Source organism: Erinaceus europaeus, chromosome 6 (assembly GCF_950295315.1).
Source record: "Erinaceus europaeus chromosome 6, mEriEur2.1, whole genome shotgun sequence".
NCBI lineage: Eukaryota > Metazoa > Chordata > Mammalia > Eulipotyphla > Erinaceidae > Erinaceus > Erinaceus europaeus.
The window spans coordinates 20,146,164-20,159,996 of record NC_080167.1 but is presented as its reverse complement, the minus strand read 5'-3'; the positions used below and the strand labels follow the sequence as shown (position 1 = coordinate 20,159,996).

Genomic DNA, 13,833 nt, shown 5'->3' with positions numbered 1-13,833 from the left:
TTTCCCAGTCATGATATGATCTCCCTAGACAATAACTTGGATCTACTTGTATATCAGATTTCAGGCTCAGGGGAAAAAAGAAAAAGAAAAAACAATAGTATAGGCACAGGCCCTTTGGAATATAACTAAAATATGCCTACTAGCTATCTACAAAATGGAGTACCCCCAACTCTTCATTTGCACTATTCCAGCCTTTAAGTCCATGATTGGTCAACAATTTGTTTGGCTTTGTATGTTAACTCTCTTTTCAACCACCAGGTTCCAGATGCTAACATGATGCCAACCAGACATTTCTGGACAGACGACCCCACCAATGTATCCTGGAGCTCCGCATCCCCAGAGCCCTTCCCACTAGGTAAAGAGAGAGGCAGGTTGGGAGTATGGATCGACCTGCCAATGCCCATGTTCAGCGGGGAAGCAATTACAGAAGCCAAACCTTCCACCTTCTGCATCCCACAATGACCTTGGGTTCATACACCAAGAGGGTTAAAGAATAAGAAAGCTATCAGGGGATGGGGATAGGATACAGAGTTCTGATGGTGAAAATTGTGTGGAGTTGTACCCCTCTTACCCTATGGTCTTGTCAATGTTTCCTTTTTATAAATAAAAAATATTTTGAAATTTTAAAAGTGCTAAAAAAAATAAAGAAAGAAAGGGAAAGAGATAGAGAGACAAGTGCAGCCCTGCTTCACCATTTGTGAAGCGTCTCCTTGTAGACAGGGACCAAGGGATTGAACCTGGGTCCTTGCATAGATTGTAATGTGTGTGCTTAACCAGGTGTGTCATTGCCTGGTCCTGATCCATTTTGTTTATTCAATTATTTGTTGATGAATATTATAGGTGTTTCCATTATTGATGTTTGTCATCCCTGGGACATCACCAACCCAGGTTGACTTTTTTAGCTAGAAAGACAGAGGTGTGTGTGTGTGTGTGTGTGTGTGTGTGTGTGTGTGTGTGTGTGTGTAGAGGGGGCATCATAATGCTTCCTTCAATATGGTCAGGGCCAGGCTTGAGCCTGTGTTGTACACATGGGAAAGCAAGTGCATAATCTATGTGGACTATTTTTCTGGTCCAGATACCTAGTCTTCTTTTTTGTTATTTTGTTAGTAATACTGCTATCAAGACGAGTGTAGATGAAATCTTGTTTTCATTTCTATCAGTACCCAGAATTAAAGTAGTTTGATACTACAATTATTCTAAATTTTTTTGAGGAGATGCCATATTATTTCCCATAGAGGTTGCACCATTTTATATTCCCATGAACAGAGCACAAGGGTTCTATGTTTTTCCATTTTCACAATACATCTCTCTCTCTCTCTCTCTCTCTCTTTGTGTGTGTGTGTGTTTAAAAGGTAGTAATCTGATCAGTATAAGGTAACATCTCATTGTAAGAGAAATCCATTTTGAATCTTTAAGCACAGAATTGGCTGCCTATCAGTATGGAGTAAACTAACTAAGCAGAGATTTACAACAATGCATTAGAAAGGAAGCTGGAACAAAAAGGGAGCAAGTGAGATTGATTCCATGCATGGATTGCTGAGAGGATCATGAGGCATATTAGGAATGAATGACTTCCCCCACTTTATGCAAATATAATTGTCTGGAAGCCAAGCATGACCACTGAGCCAACCGTCCCAGGAGGAGCCAAGATTTTGACTCCAAAGCAACAGGTCTGCTCCAGATGACTCTTTGAGTAAGAACTGTCGAAAAGACTGTACCTTCCTTTATTTTGCTGCAGCTGGTTATATGTTCTAAGGTCTCTGAAAAAATTTTAAGGAAGGAAGACCTCTTCCACAAGGCATGGCCAAGATGGCAGTGAGTGTTGGTATTTTAGGGAAATGGTATGCGTTGGTCTCCATTTCTGTCTGCAGGTGTCTTCACAAGTGGTTCCACCTGAATGAATCCCCTGCGGGACTATGGTTCTTTCCTGAGATACACTTAAGACCACAGAGGGATAAAATCCTGACATAACTTTAATATAGCAAGGTCAGGTCTTGGGGACATGAATCCCTCTCTGAAAAAAAAAAGAGGAGGAAACAGCACATGCTACTATTGGGGTGGATGAGTGAGGAAGACCCATAACTAGGTCTGAACTCCACTGTCTGTCTCCTTCCTCCCTTCAAGCCCTCTGTACTACATCTTCCTATTTGCTATGACATTCCAGCATCCCTCCTTTCTAACACACACACACACACACACACACACACACCTGGAAGTAGACTGACCCTGGGGAAACACAAAGGACTAATAAACACACAGAGAGAGAGAGAGAGAGAGAGAGAGAGAGAGAGAGAGAGAGAGAGAGACTATGTTTAGTTCTCTAGGAACCTAAAAGACAGGAGTTGAAATAGCAGTGAGAGTCCAAGAAAGGGTTTTCACAAAGGGGAAAAGCAATCAGAATGCTGAATGCTCTTGAAACAGGTTTTGCCCCTAGATGCAAGAGTGATTGATTGATTGATTGATTGCCTCTAGGGTTATTGCTGGGACTCAGTGCCTACACTCTGAATCCACTGCTCCTGGCAGCCACCCTCCCCCCAGTTTGTTGTTGTTGTTTCTATTATTATTATTGCTTCATCACTTGCAAAGTGACTCCCTTGCATGTGGGGAGCTGGGGGCTCAAACTGGCACTATGTGTGCTCAACCCTGACCTCTTAGGTCCAAGATTTTAATTCAGCTAAAAGTTTGTAGGATTGCGAGGATCCGGAAACATGGGAGAATGACTTAACACCAAAGTACCAGCAAACTGCTGTTTAGAAGTCCTCCCAGAATGATGGAGTATTGATATCCAACCTTCTTTCTGCACTTATTCCTTTCCAACGCCCCCAGACTGCCTTTGTTCTGCAGACACTTTCAGCTCAACAGGGCCTGGCTATCCCAGGTCCACACATGCAGGCATTAAATTGTTTGCAGCAGACAAAGCCGTGATTCTGCGGAACTGGAGAACTAAGATGACTTTTAAAGGGGCTAAAGTATGTGGGGAAAAGAGGCAGGACTCGGGTCAGGAGGATTCTGATGCCTTTCTCTTTTCACAGAGCTGGAGTCAATTTTATGTTTAAATGTTTCCCGCAACAGTAAAATCGCTCTTCAATGTTTCAACAGGGCCAGGCTGCCTGGCAACCCAGATGTGTTGTGGGGGATCTGAGGAGGGGGCCCTGGGCAGAACATATTATTTCTTCCCTCCTTCCCAAGCAGAAAGAAAATTGGTCCTTTTCTCTGTTCCAGAAGAATCCATTTAAAATGACAAGCTGGAGAAAATGAAAACAAACCTTTCCTTTGGAGACATTCAACAGGGGAAATGAGTTTTAGACAGAGTGTGGGAAAATGAGTTTCTACAATTTTATGAATTAGCTCCACATTTTGCAGTTAATACAAACTTGATTTTTTTTTTTTTTTTTTTTTTTTTTTTTTTTTTTGTGCAGAGCTCCCCCCTCCCAAGGAAGGCAGTGACTGGGAAGTCCCCAGGGCTCTCCACTTGACACCACAGACTGATGTCCACTTGGAAATGAAGAGCCAACTATTATCTGGGATGAGCCAGGTAACTGGAAATGCCTTTGAGGATTTTTCATAACCTCAGTCATAAAAGGCACCCAGAAATAAAAAAAAATTCCTGAAATTAAATTATAATAGCAGCATAAGCTCTGCTCAGTAATTAAAGGAGTGAATTTGCTAGCTCAGATCTACGCTCTCCAACACAGAAAGGCTCATTCTCCTTTTCACAAAAAAGAACCAGTTTAGTGTTGAAACTCCACTTCTCCACAACAGGAACAGCAATTGGGGCAGCTAAGGGACATGCAGCAATCCCTAAGACTCAAGGAAGCTTCTGGAATACATCTGGTAGACAGCGGATTGTTTTATGGTAGGTTGAAGAGCGCCCACTCCCCCAGTGCATATCCACCCAGATCTTCAGAAAGTGACCTTATTTGGAAAATAGGGACTTTTTTATACATGGATTTAGTTAGGAAGCTGAAGAGGGGCCCAGTTTTGATTAGTACAAATACTAAATCCAATGGTAGGCTTCCAAACAGGAGAAAGGATTTGAAACACAGAAGTACACAAGACAATGAGAGGAATTTCCTAGAAAGAAGGGGCAGAGAGGGTTCCAGTTTATTGAACAATTTGCTTTATACCTTACCATCTTTCAGCCACCAATTTGCAGACATGTGACTATGATTCCTTCCTGATCACCCTGGACAGATGACCTCACCAATGTGACCTCCCCTCTGCAGAACCTTACCCCATAAGGAAAAGATAGAAACAGGCTGGAAAATGTGGATTGACCTGCCAACACCCAGGTCCAGCAGAGAAGCAACTACAGAAGCCAAACCTCCCACCTTCTGCACCCCATAAAGAATTTTGATGCATAAAGAATAGGAAGATTCTAATGGAGTGGATGGGACATGGAACTCTGGTGATGGGAACTGTGTGGAATTGTACTCCTGTTATCCTACAATCTTGTTAATCATTATTAAATCACTAATAAACTAAATTAAGGAGGATGAGGATAAAGGGTACAAACTGAAGGACACAGCAGATAAGCAGGAAGATGGTGGCAGCCATCAGAAGCTGGAAAAGTCTGAGAGGACTCTTTTCTGGAGCCCTCAGAAGGAGTGTTACCCCACCAGATAGTGTCGGACTTCTGCTCCTAGAACCAGGAGACCATCCGTTTCTGTGGTTTGAAACCACCAACTTTGGGGTAATTTGTTATAGAATTGATCCATTGGCTAGGAAACTAACACATTCTTCTGCTAGGATGCATAACTCAGATCATGCGTTTGAAAGGGTATTCTGTATTCTGTTGTCCGTGTTACAAATGGAAGGCTGCACTTAAGAGCAACTAATGTCTGCTTTGGATATTCTCCTTAATTAAAGGTACAACAAATACTTTAGATTCAGTGGGAAACAAAATCCTCACAGCCAGGCAGGATCTTTCTGAGTGTGGGCAAGGCAGCTAAACCTTTGGCAACTTAATGGCAACAACCCCAACAGACTCTCACTCTATCTTCTGCTGAATATATAAATATTCTCTTGCTTTCTCCATATTTATATATTCAAATAAAGTAAGGACAATGTCAACCATTTTGCCTCTGGAACACCCAATTTCCAGGATATCTTTTTGTTGGTCTGTTTTATTCATGCATTTGCTTCGGTGGTATTTAATATATTCACAAAATTATGCAACCATCAAATCATGTTTTAATTTATGGAGTATTTATTTATTTATTCTTGATGACACACTCCCTTATTTTTATTACTGTAATATTTTATTTATTAACAATAGGTCTAGAAGGAAAGAGAGAGAGAGAGGATGAACCAGATATCACTCTGGTACATGTGCTGCTGGGGATCAAACTCTGGACCTCATGCTTGAGAGTCCAATGCTTTACCCACTGCACTACCTCTCAGACCACTTTTCTGGAATATTTATATTGCCTAAAAGAAAGCTCATACTCCTTAAGCAATCATTCCCATTGGTCATGGCCATGTGTCTTGTCAACTCCTCCAGTCACTTGTTGACTCTATGGATTTGCCTATTCTAGGTATCATATATATATATATATATATATATATATATATATATATATATATATATATATATACAGAATTATACACTGTGGGGTTTAGGGTCTGGATTATTTTATTTAACATCTTGTCTCGAAGGTTTGCACACAGTGCAGCATGTCTCAGAACTCCATCCCTTTCTGTGACTACACAATACTCCAGCCATTTGGACAGATCACTTTCATTCTGCTGTCAATAGGCCTCTGATTTGTTTCCATGTTTGTGGTAACTATGAATAATGCTTCTATGAAGAATTGTGCAGGGAACAGGTGGTGGCACACCTGGTTAAGCGCACATATTACAGTGTGCAAGGACACAGGATCAAGCCCCTGGTCCCTACCTGCTGGAGGAAGCAGGTCTGCAGGTGTCTCTCCCTCTCTTTCTCCCTCTACCTTCTCAATTTCTCACTGTCTCTATCCAATAATAAAGGAATAAATAAAAAGAGTGGTGCATTTTGTGTGAAATTAAGAATAAGACCCCAAATCTCATCTTAGATAGTCTTACCTTTAGGTTCCTGATTACTAAAAAAATGTGTCCTCCTTTATATCTTAATACTTTTCAGCCACCAAGTTGCAGATGCTATCATGATGCCAAACTGACCTCCCTGGGCAGATAACCTCACCAATGTGTCCTGGAAGCCTGCCTCCCCAGAGGCCTACCTCTCTAGGGAAAGACAGAAACAGGCTGGGAATATGGATCAACCTGCCAATGCCCATGTCCAGCACAGAAGCAATTACAGAAGACAGACCTTCAACCTGCTGCTCCCCCCAAAGAATTTTGGTCCATACTCCCAGAAGGATAAAGAATAGGAAAGCTTCCAATGGAGGAGATGGGGATATGGAACTCTGGTGGTGGGAACTGAATTGTATGGAACTGTACCCCTCTTATCCCACAATCTTGTTGATCATTATAAAATCACTAATAAAAAATAAATAACTTCAGTCTATTAAAAGAGACACACTTTGTGCAAGTTCCATCACCCACCCACCAGTGGAAACCCAGGACTCTACACTTGACCCTGGGAACATCAGGAACTAGGTTTTTCTGTAAAGGGTGCAAACCCATAAGAGAGATCAGAGTGAGTCTTTAACTTTAGCTAAATGCACCTGTCAGACATCAAGCTTCCAAAAATGAATCCACTACGGGTCAGGTATTAGCGCAACGGGTTAAGCACACATGGCATAAAGCTCTAGGACCAGCGTAAGGATCTGGGTCTGAACCCCCAGCTCCCCACCTGCAGGGGAGTCACTTCACAAGTGGTAAAGCAGATCTGCAGGTGCCTATCCTTCCCCCCCCCTTTGTCTTCCTCTCCTCTCTCTATTTCTCTCTGTCCTATCGAACAACAACAATAGCAATGACACAATAATAATAACAACAAGGGTAACAAGTGAAAAAAGTGGCCTCTAGGAGCAGTAAATTTGTAGTGCAGGTACTGAGTCCCAATGATAACCCTGGAAGAGAAGAAGGAGAAGGAGAAGGAGGAAGAGGAGAAGGAGAAGAACTACAAAGCCCAGCTACAAATCCCATCCTGCTTGGAACTGAATATGTCTCTCAACAGTCAAGCATGTAAAGTCACTTAAGCACATCTCTTTAAAAGACTCCCTTTCACCACATCCATTCTTTACCCAATTAATTAACTAATTAATTGGATTAATTAATTGGGGGAAGTTGCTGCATCCATTAAGCACACTAAGCACGACAATGATCTGGTTGGGGGAACATAAGTTATTAACAATAATGACTGTGTGTCCATTCACGCATCAAACTCAGGCATGAGCAATGGATCAATAGGTTCCTCATGTAGCAGTTAGGAAAGACAGTACACTGCCCGCTGTCATATTGATCTAAGAGTACAGTACTGCTCTCTCTCTCTCTCTCTCTCTCAATCCTGCATCTATAAAACAGGGCTACTACAGACTGGAAGCTTGGGACAGAGCTGTCTCATTCTGCTCTGTCTTGATTCTGTGAACCTTCCACAAACTACATGGGGTCTCATCTGTATCCACCCTCTTGCATTTGCTCACTAAATATTATTTGCTGAAAAACAAGGCATGTGAACATGCAAGGCGATGTTCACAAAGTCAAAAGTGAATGCTATCTAGAAATAGAAAGTCAGCCATACAGGCCTCCCCACCAGACCCATGTTGGCCTCTGTTTCTCTCTCTCTCTCTCTCTCTCTCTCTGTGTGTGTGTGTGTGTCTGTCTGTCTGTCTGTGTCTCTCTCTCTCTCTCTTTCTTTGCCTCCAGGGTTATCACTGGGGCTCCAAATCCCCTGCTCCTGGAGGCTATTTTTCCCTTTTGCTACCCTTGTTGTTTATTGTTGTTGTTATTATTATTGTTGTTGTTGCCACTGATGTTGTTGGATAGGACAGAGAGAAATCGAGAGAGGAGGGGAAGACAGACACCTGCAGACCTGCTTCACTGCTTGGCCTCTATTTTCCATAACTTCACTCACCGAGGACTCAGAGTTGTGATTAGAAAGATCAGGAAGGCTGAAGTGAAGCCTCTGCCCTTCACAGCATTAAATACTGTTTAGCGTAAATAGCTCTTACAACCAAAAGCATGTCTTTAGTTCCCTCTGTGCTCCAAAAGCTCTTGTCATTATTAAAAAAAAAAAAAAGCTCTTTAAACAACATCATGGGGGAGTGAGAATCAATACCGCTTTGAGCACAAACCTGGTAGCTATTGTTTTATGCCAAGCACAACATCCCTTTACTGCTAAAACAGAAGTCAATGCTATTGAAGGTTTGATGGATGTTTAAGAACATCCCTGAGAGTCACATCCAACATTCAGATAAGCACTTTGTATGTGCCAGATATAGTTATGAGCATCCTACAAATAAACCCTGAGCCCAGGGAACCCTGACAAGTCAGGAGCAGCAAGTTCTGTAATCATAGCTGTCTTATAGATGAGGACACAGAGGCCCAGTCAGCTAGAGAACTCACCTGAGGTGTCACAACCAGAAGTGGCAGAAATGGCATATGTCCCCTGTTCCCCACTACCATGCTAATCTTGGTGATCAAAAGCACAAGAGACTAAGAAACTACTCCCCACCCTCAGTGAGCCAGGACTGAGCACCACCTGCAGCTGAAGACTCTGTCCTCGACCCAGAGACTCAGGTGGCTTGATCCTGCCGACCTTGGTATTAACCTCAGCACCTGCCTCTCTGAAGAGAGGTGCTAAAAATCTGAAAGACTCTAGACAAGAGAGATGTGGAAAAAGGGTGTTGGAGACTCAGTTCATGATGGTCAAGACAGACTGGGGTTGGTGGTAGGAGTGGTGTACATACACCTATCACCAAGAGATAAGAAACCAAATCCACCATCAATGTGTCCTGGAGCTCCGCTTCCTCAGAGCTCCACCCTACTAGGGAAAGAGAGAGGCAGACTGGGAGTATGGATCGACCAGTCAACGCCCATGTTCAGCGGGGAAGCAATTACAGAAGCCACCCTCTGCAACCCACAATGACCCTGGATCCATACTCCCAGAGAGATAGAGAATGGGAAGGCTATCAGGGGAGGGGATGGGATATGGAGATCGGGTTATGGGGATTGTGCGGAATTGTACCCCTCTTATTCTATGGTTTTGTTAATGTCTCCTTTCTTAAAGAAAAAAAAAGGAAAAAAAAAAGAAAGAAACCAAATCCAGGGGGTCAGGTGGTAGCACACCTGGTTAAGCACATATATTGTCATGTGCAAGGTCCTAGGTTCAAGCCCCTGCTTCCCACCTGCAGGGGGGATGCTTCACGGGTAGTGAAGCAGGTCTGCAGGCGTCTCTCTCTCTCTCTCTCTCTCTTTCTCTCTATGCCCCGGGGTTATCACTGGGACTCAGTGCCTGCACTATGAATTCACTGTTCCTGGAGGACATTTATTCCACTTTTAAAAAAATTACTGGACAGGTCAGAGAGAAATTGAGAGGGGAGGGAGACAGAGAAGGAGAGAAAGATAGACACCTTAAGACTTGCTTCACTGCTTGTGAAGTAACCTTCCCATCCCAATCCCAACGCCCTCAGGTGGGGAGCTGGGGGCTCAAACTGGGATCCTTGATGGGTCTTTGTTCTTTGTAAAATGTGCACCACTGCCCTGCCCCCCTCTCCTTCTCTCAATTTCTCTCTGTCCTATCAAGTATAATAGGAAAAGAAAAAGGAATGGGAAAACATGGCTACTGGAAGTGGTGTATTCCTATTACCACCAACAAACTCCAGTGATAATCCTGATGGCAATAAAAATGAATCACTCTGGATTTTGTCCAGAGACACCAGGGGTGGAATGTCAACCCTTCAGCTCCTACAATCTGCCACCAAGTTGCAGATGCTACTATGATGCTAACCTGACTTCCTTTGGTAGACAACCTCACCAATGTGCCCTGAAAACCCACCCTATTCAGAGTCCTGCCCCACTAGGGAAAGATAGAAACAGGCTAGGAGTATGGCTCAACCTGCCAACACCCATGTTCAATGGAGAAGCAATTACAGAAGCCAGACCTTCCAGCTTCTGCATCCCATAATGATCCTGGGTCCATGCTCCCAGTAGGATAAAGAACAGAAAACTTTCAAGGGAAAGGATGGGATACAGAACTCTGGGGGTGGAAATTTGTGTGGAATTGTACCCCTCTTATCCTATGGTCTTCTTGATATTTTTTTTATTTTATAAATAAATAACAATAAAAAAGAAAAGGAAAAAAGAAACTGTCAACATATCAATATATGTCCCATAAACTACTATTCTGCCCCCCAACAAAATGATTTGGAGGAAAAGATATTCAGATGGACGAAAATGATGAGATAGTTTTGCTATGCATGCTTTAATGCCCGGTTTAGCTATATATGTATTTTAAGAGGCAGAAAGAGTGGGCAAAAGAGTCCATAGCAGCAAAGCTTCCTTCAGTGTGGTGGGGACTGGACTTGAACCTGGGTGGCAAAGCAGCACACTGTCCAGTAGAGTTATTTCACCAGCCCTGGGCACATTTCTTTCACCATAAAATAAACTAAAAACCAAGGAGACACAGGGACTCACTTGGGAACAACACTGAAATAAATCTTCAGTCACGGCATTCATTATCCAAGGCAGGAGGAAGCAAGCCAGATCATTCTATCTAAATATTTATCATCCTGCCTTCCAATAATAGGGTTAAGGCATGCTTGGTAAGTCACTGATGCCCAGACTGGGTGTTGGTGGGGCGTTCCCCATCCTCACTGCAAAGGCAGCAGAGATCTTTGACCTCTTGGACCCACAATGCCAAGTGAAAGCAATCTCCTCACTATCTTAAGTCTTATAAAAGACGTGGGGTTTCACAATGTCCCTGAGTGTGATGAATGTGATGTTGTGAGAGTCCTCCAATCAATCGTATCTAAAAACACCGGCAAGGGAGCATCTGCTAAAATTAGTCCAGTAAAAAATGAAAGAAAAAATTATAAGAGATGACAGCACAGACATTGCAGAAGGGAAGCACCTGAATGCGTGAAGGACTAAGAAATGCCTTGAGACATTCACTGGAACTTCTGCATGTGCAGTCAACCAAAACCATTTAAGAGGACAGACCTAATGGCCTAGCCTAGCAGAAAAGTTAACTGAAAATATTAAATCACAGGCTACCATTCCATTTTACAAATATTTTTTCCAAGCACTCATTCAACATGTGATTGATGTTTATTCTAAAAAGACATGTTAGTCTAACAAACCAAAGTATAAAAAGAACCAATGTCCTTCTAAACTGCAATAGAAAAAACAAAACTGGTTTTTATAATATCATCTTTGAAAGAGGTCTCAGCTGAATACTTTTCATTATCATGAAATGTTGGTTCATGTTTCAAAAATGACTTCTACCCTAGTAATTATTCTCAGACAGGAGCCCCAACTTACTAAAATCTAGAATCATTATCCAGGGTAGCAAAACATTTCTGTTAAAACTGTAGTGTGATCTACTGAAGTTGCAGTAGGATGGTTGGTGATTTATTCAGTTGGTGCTTTGATTCAATTAGTTTTATTTTTATGGTGTGGGATACACCTACCAAATAGTTTTCTTCAGAAAAGATCACCATAATCACTTCCAATTTTCTTTTTTTTTTTTTTTTTTTGCCTCCAGGGTTATTGCTGGGGCTTGGTATGAGCACAATGAATGCACTGCTCCTGGAGGCCATTTTATCCTCTCTCTTTTTTTAATTGGATGGGACAGAGAGAAAGTGAGAGGGGAAGGGACATAGAGGGGGAAAGAGACAGAGACACCTGCAGACCTGCTTCTTTGTTTGTGAAGCTTTCCCTTCTGCAGGTGGGGAGTGAGGACTCAAACTTGGATTCTAGCTGGGGTCCTGTGCTTGGTACTATGTGTGCTGAGTCAGGTGCACCCCACCTGCCCCACCCCCACAATCATTTCTATACTGTACTCACAAACTGGATTTTCCCAGATGTCACCTGACATTTACTATCACCCAATAAAAGAGGGGGGGGGAAGGATATTATCCTTAGATTTTTCACATCTGCACCCAAAGCAAGCTGTCAAAACACCAATGTCTTGGTTTTTATGAACATCTCCATCATGCAACCAGTACATGCATCTACAAAGAAAATTACAACAAAAGAAAGCTTATAACCTTCTCTCAAGTTGGGCCTTGACAATTCAAGGTCAAAAGAAGTTCCAAAGAAACGCATATTCCCTTCTTCCACATTTAAATTTAAGCTCACAGGAGGCACACCGTAGACCACAGCTGGCCTGTATGGGTACATACCCATACCTACCTCAAGATGAAGAGATCCACAGTGGAATTGCTGGCGATGGTGACATAGGCAGTGACCACACCTCCTTGTTTGACTGGTCTAGAAGGCAACCAAATGACAATGTTGCCATCCAGACGCAACTCGTTGAGCTGAGCGTTATCCTGGGTCTGGTACAGGCTGACGGCACCAATCCTTTGCAAGTAGGATGTGGCTTCCCCTAGTCCATCCTTGCCTGGACGGATAGCATTGCCCTTCCTGATGTCTCCTCCACTGCAGTCTCCCCGCTCAGCCCCAGGGTGCACACTGTAGTACAGGTCAACAGGATTGGCCTCCAGTTGTTCAGCCACCTTCTTCCTGTTGGCCACCGACGGGGGACTGAACCATGCGGTGAGCAGCTCCAGCTCAGCCACACACACCCCCAGGTCTCCCTGTGGCCGGCAGCTGCCTCGCACTTCTCTGGTCTCCCTGAAAGCAAACACCCGCAGGCAGGGCAGCGTGTCCCCGGCGCTGTGTTGGTCCCAGTCTCTGCCCACCACCTGGAACAGCACCTGCACTCGGGGCCGGCTCAGGTAGATCTTCTCCTGCAGGATTCGGGCCTGGAGTTTCCAGTTCAGAGAAAACTTGTTGGTGGGACCTAAGAAGTTTGAAGTGGCCATCAAGTCCAGAGGCACAACTTTCTCCACAGAAAAAGGCCCGTAGCTGGCATTGAGGATCGGGGGACGCTTGGCTCTGTAGGTGAAAAAAGACTCCACCCTGGACTGCAGGCTGGCATTGCGCATGAAGTCCTGGTTGATTTCTTTCAGGAAGAAAGAGGTTTCTGTTCTGAGGATGTGGTAGCTGACAGGCAGGTAAGGTGGCAGTGAAGAAAGTCTCTGAATGTTGTCCGAGACACCTCGGCCCTCTATCACTGTGGAGAGAGACACACAGAGAGGTAAGTGGGATTATTCCTGGGTTCCTGAGAAACCCCTGTTATGAGCAAGTGATAAAAGATAAACATTCTGAAATCCATTTGGCTCCAATAGTCACATTCCTTCTGAAATCAGTCAATAAATAATTCGTTGTGGCCTGCTAATTATATACTTGTATTAGGTTGACGTAAAATGCAGGGTTTTCTAATCCTGAGCTGCCAAAAAAACGGTGATTTCTTGTAGTTGAGCATAACAGAGTTGGCAAGGTTCCCATAAAATAGGTATATTAATTAATGGCTTGTATGACGTTATGACATATTTTGTGGTATCCATGCATGAATGGGAGAACAGTGTAATGGGAGAGATTAGGCCATAAATGAACTCCTCTGTATAGGAACTTAGTAAGTGACAAAAGTGGCACCAAAGATTATGAGACAAAGACAGACTTTAGTAAGTGGTGCTGGTTAACTGAAAGAGAGAGAGAGAGAGAGAGAGAGAGAGAGAGAGAGAGAGGAAGAGGAAGAAGAAAGTGAGAAAGAGAGAGAGAGAGAGAAAGAGAGAAAGAAAGAAAGAAAGAAAGAAAGAAAGAAAGAAAGAAAGAAAGAAAGGTTAGATCATACCATACAAAAAAATTAACTTAAAATGAATCAGT

The 13,833-nt window shown here is 43.1% G+C and overlaps 1 protein-coding gene across 1 annotated transcript in view; it reads right to left on the bottom strand.

The window, feature by feature from the left end:
* Positions 1 to 13,833, bottom strand: part of TMEM132C (transmembrane protein 132C) — a 388,356-nt gene that overhangs the window by 247,479 nt on the left and 127,044 nt on the right. The window contains exon 2 of the mRNA XM_060193293.1: positions 12,295 to 13,180. Coding sequence (XP_060049276.1) covers positions 12,295 to 13,180 — 886 coding nt within the window. The remainder of the gene's footprint in view (positions 1 to 12,294; positions 13,181 to 13,833) is intronic.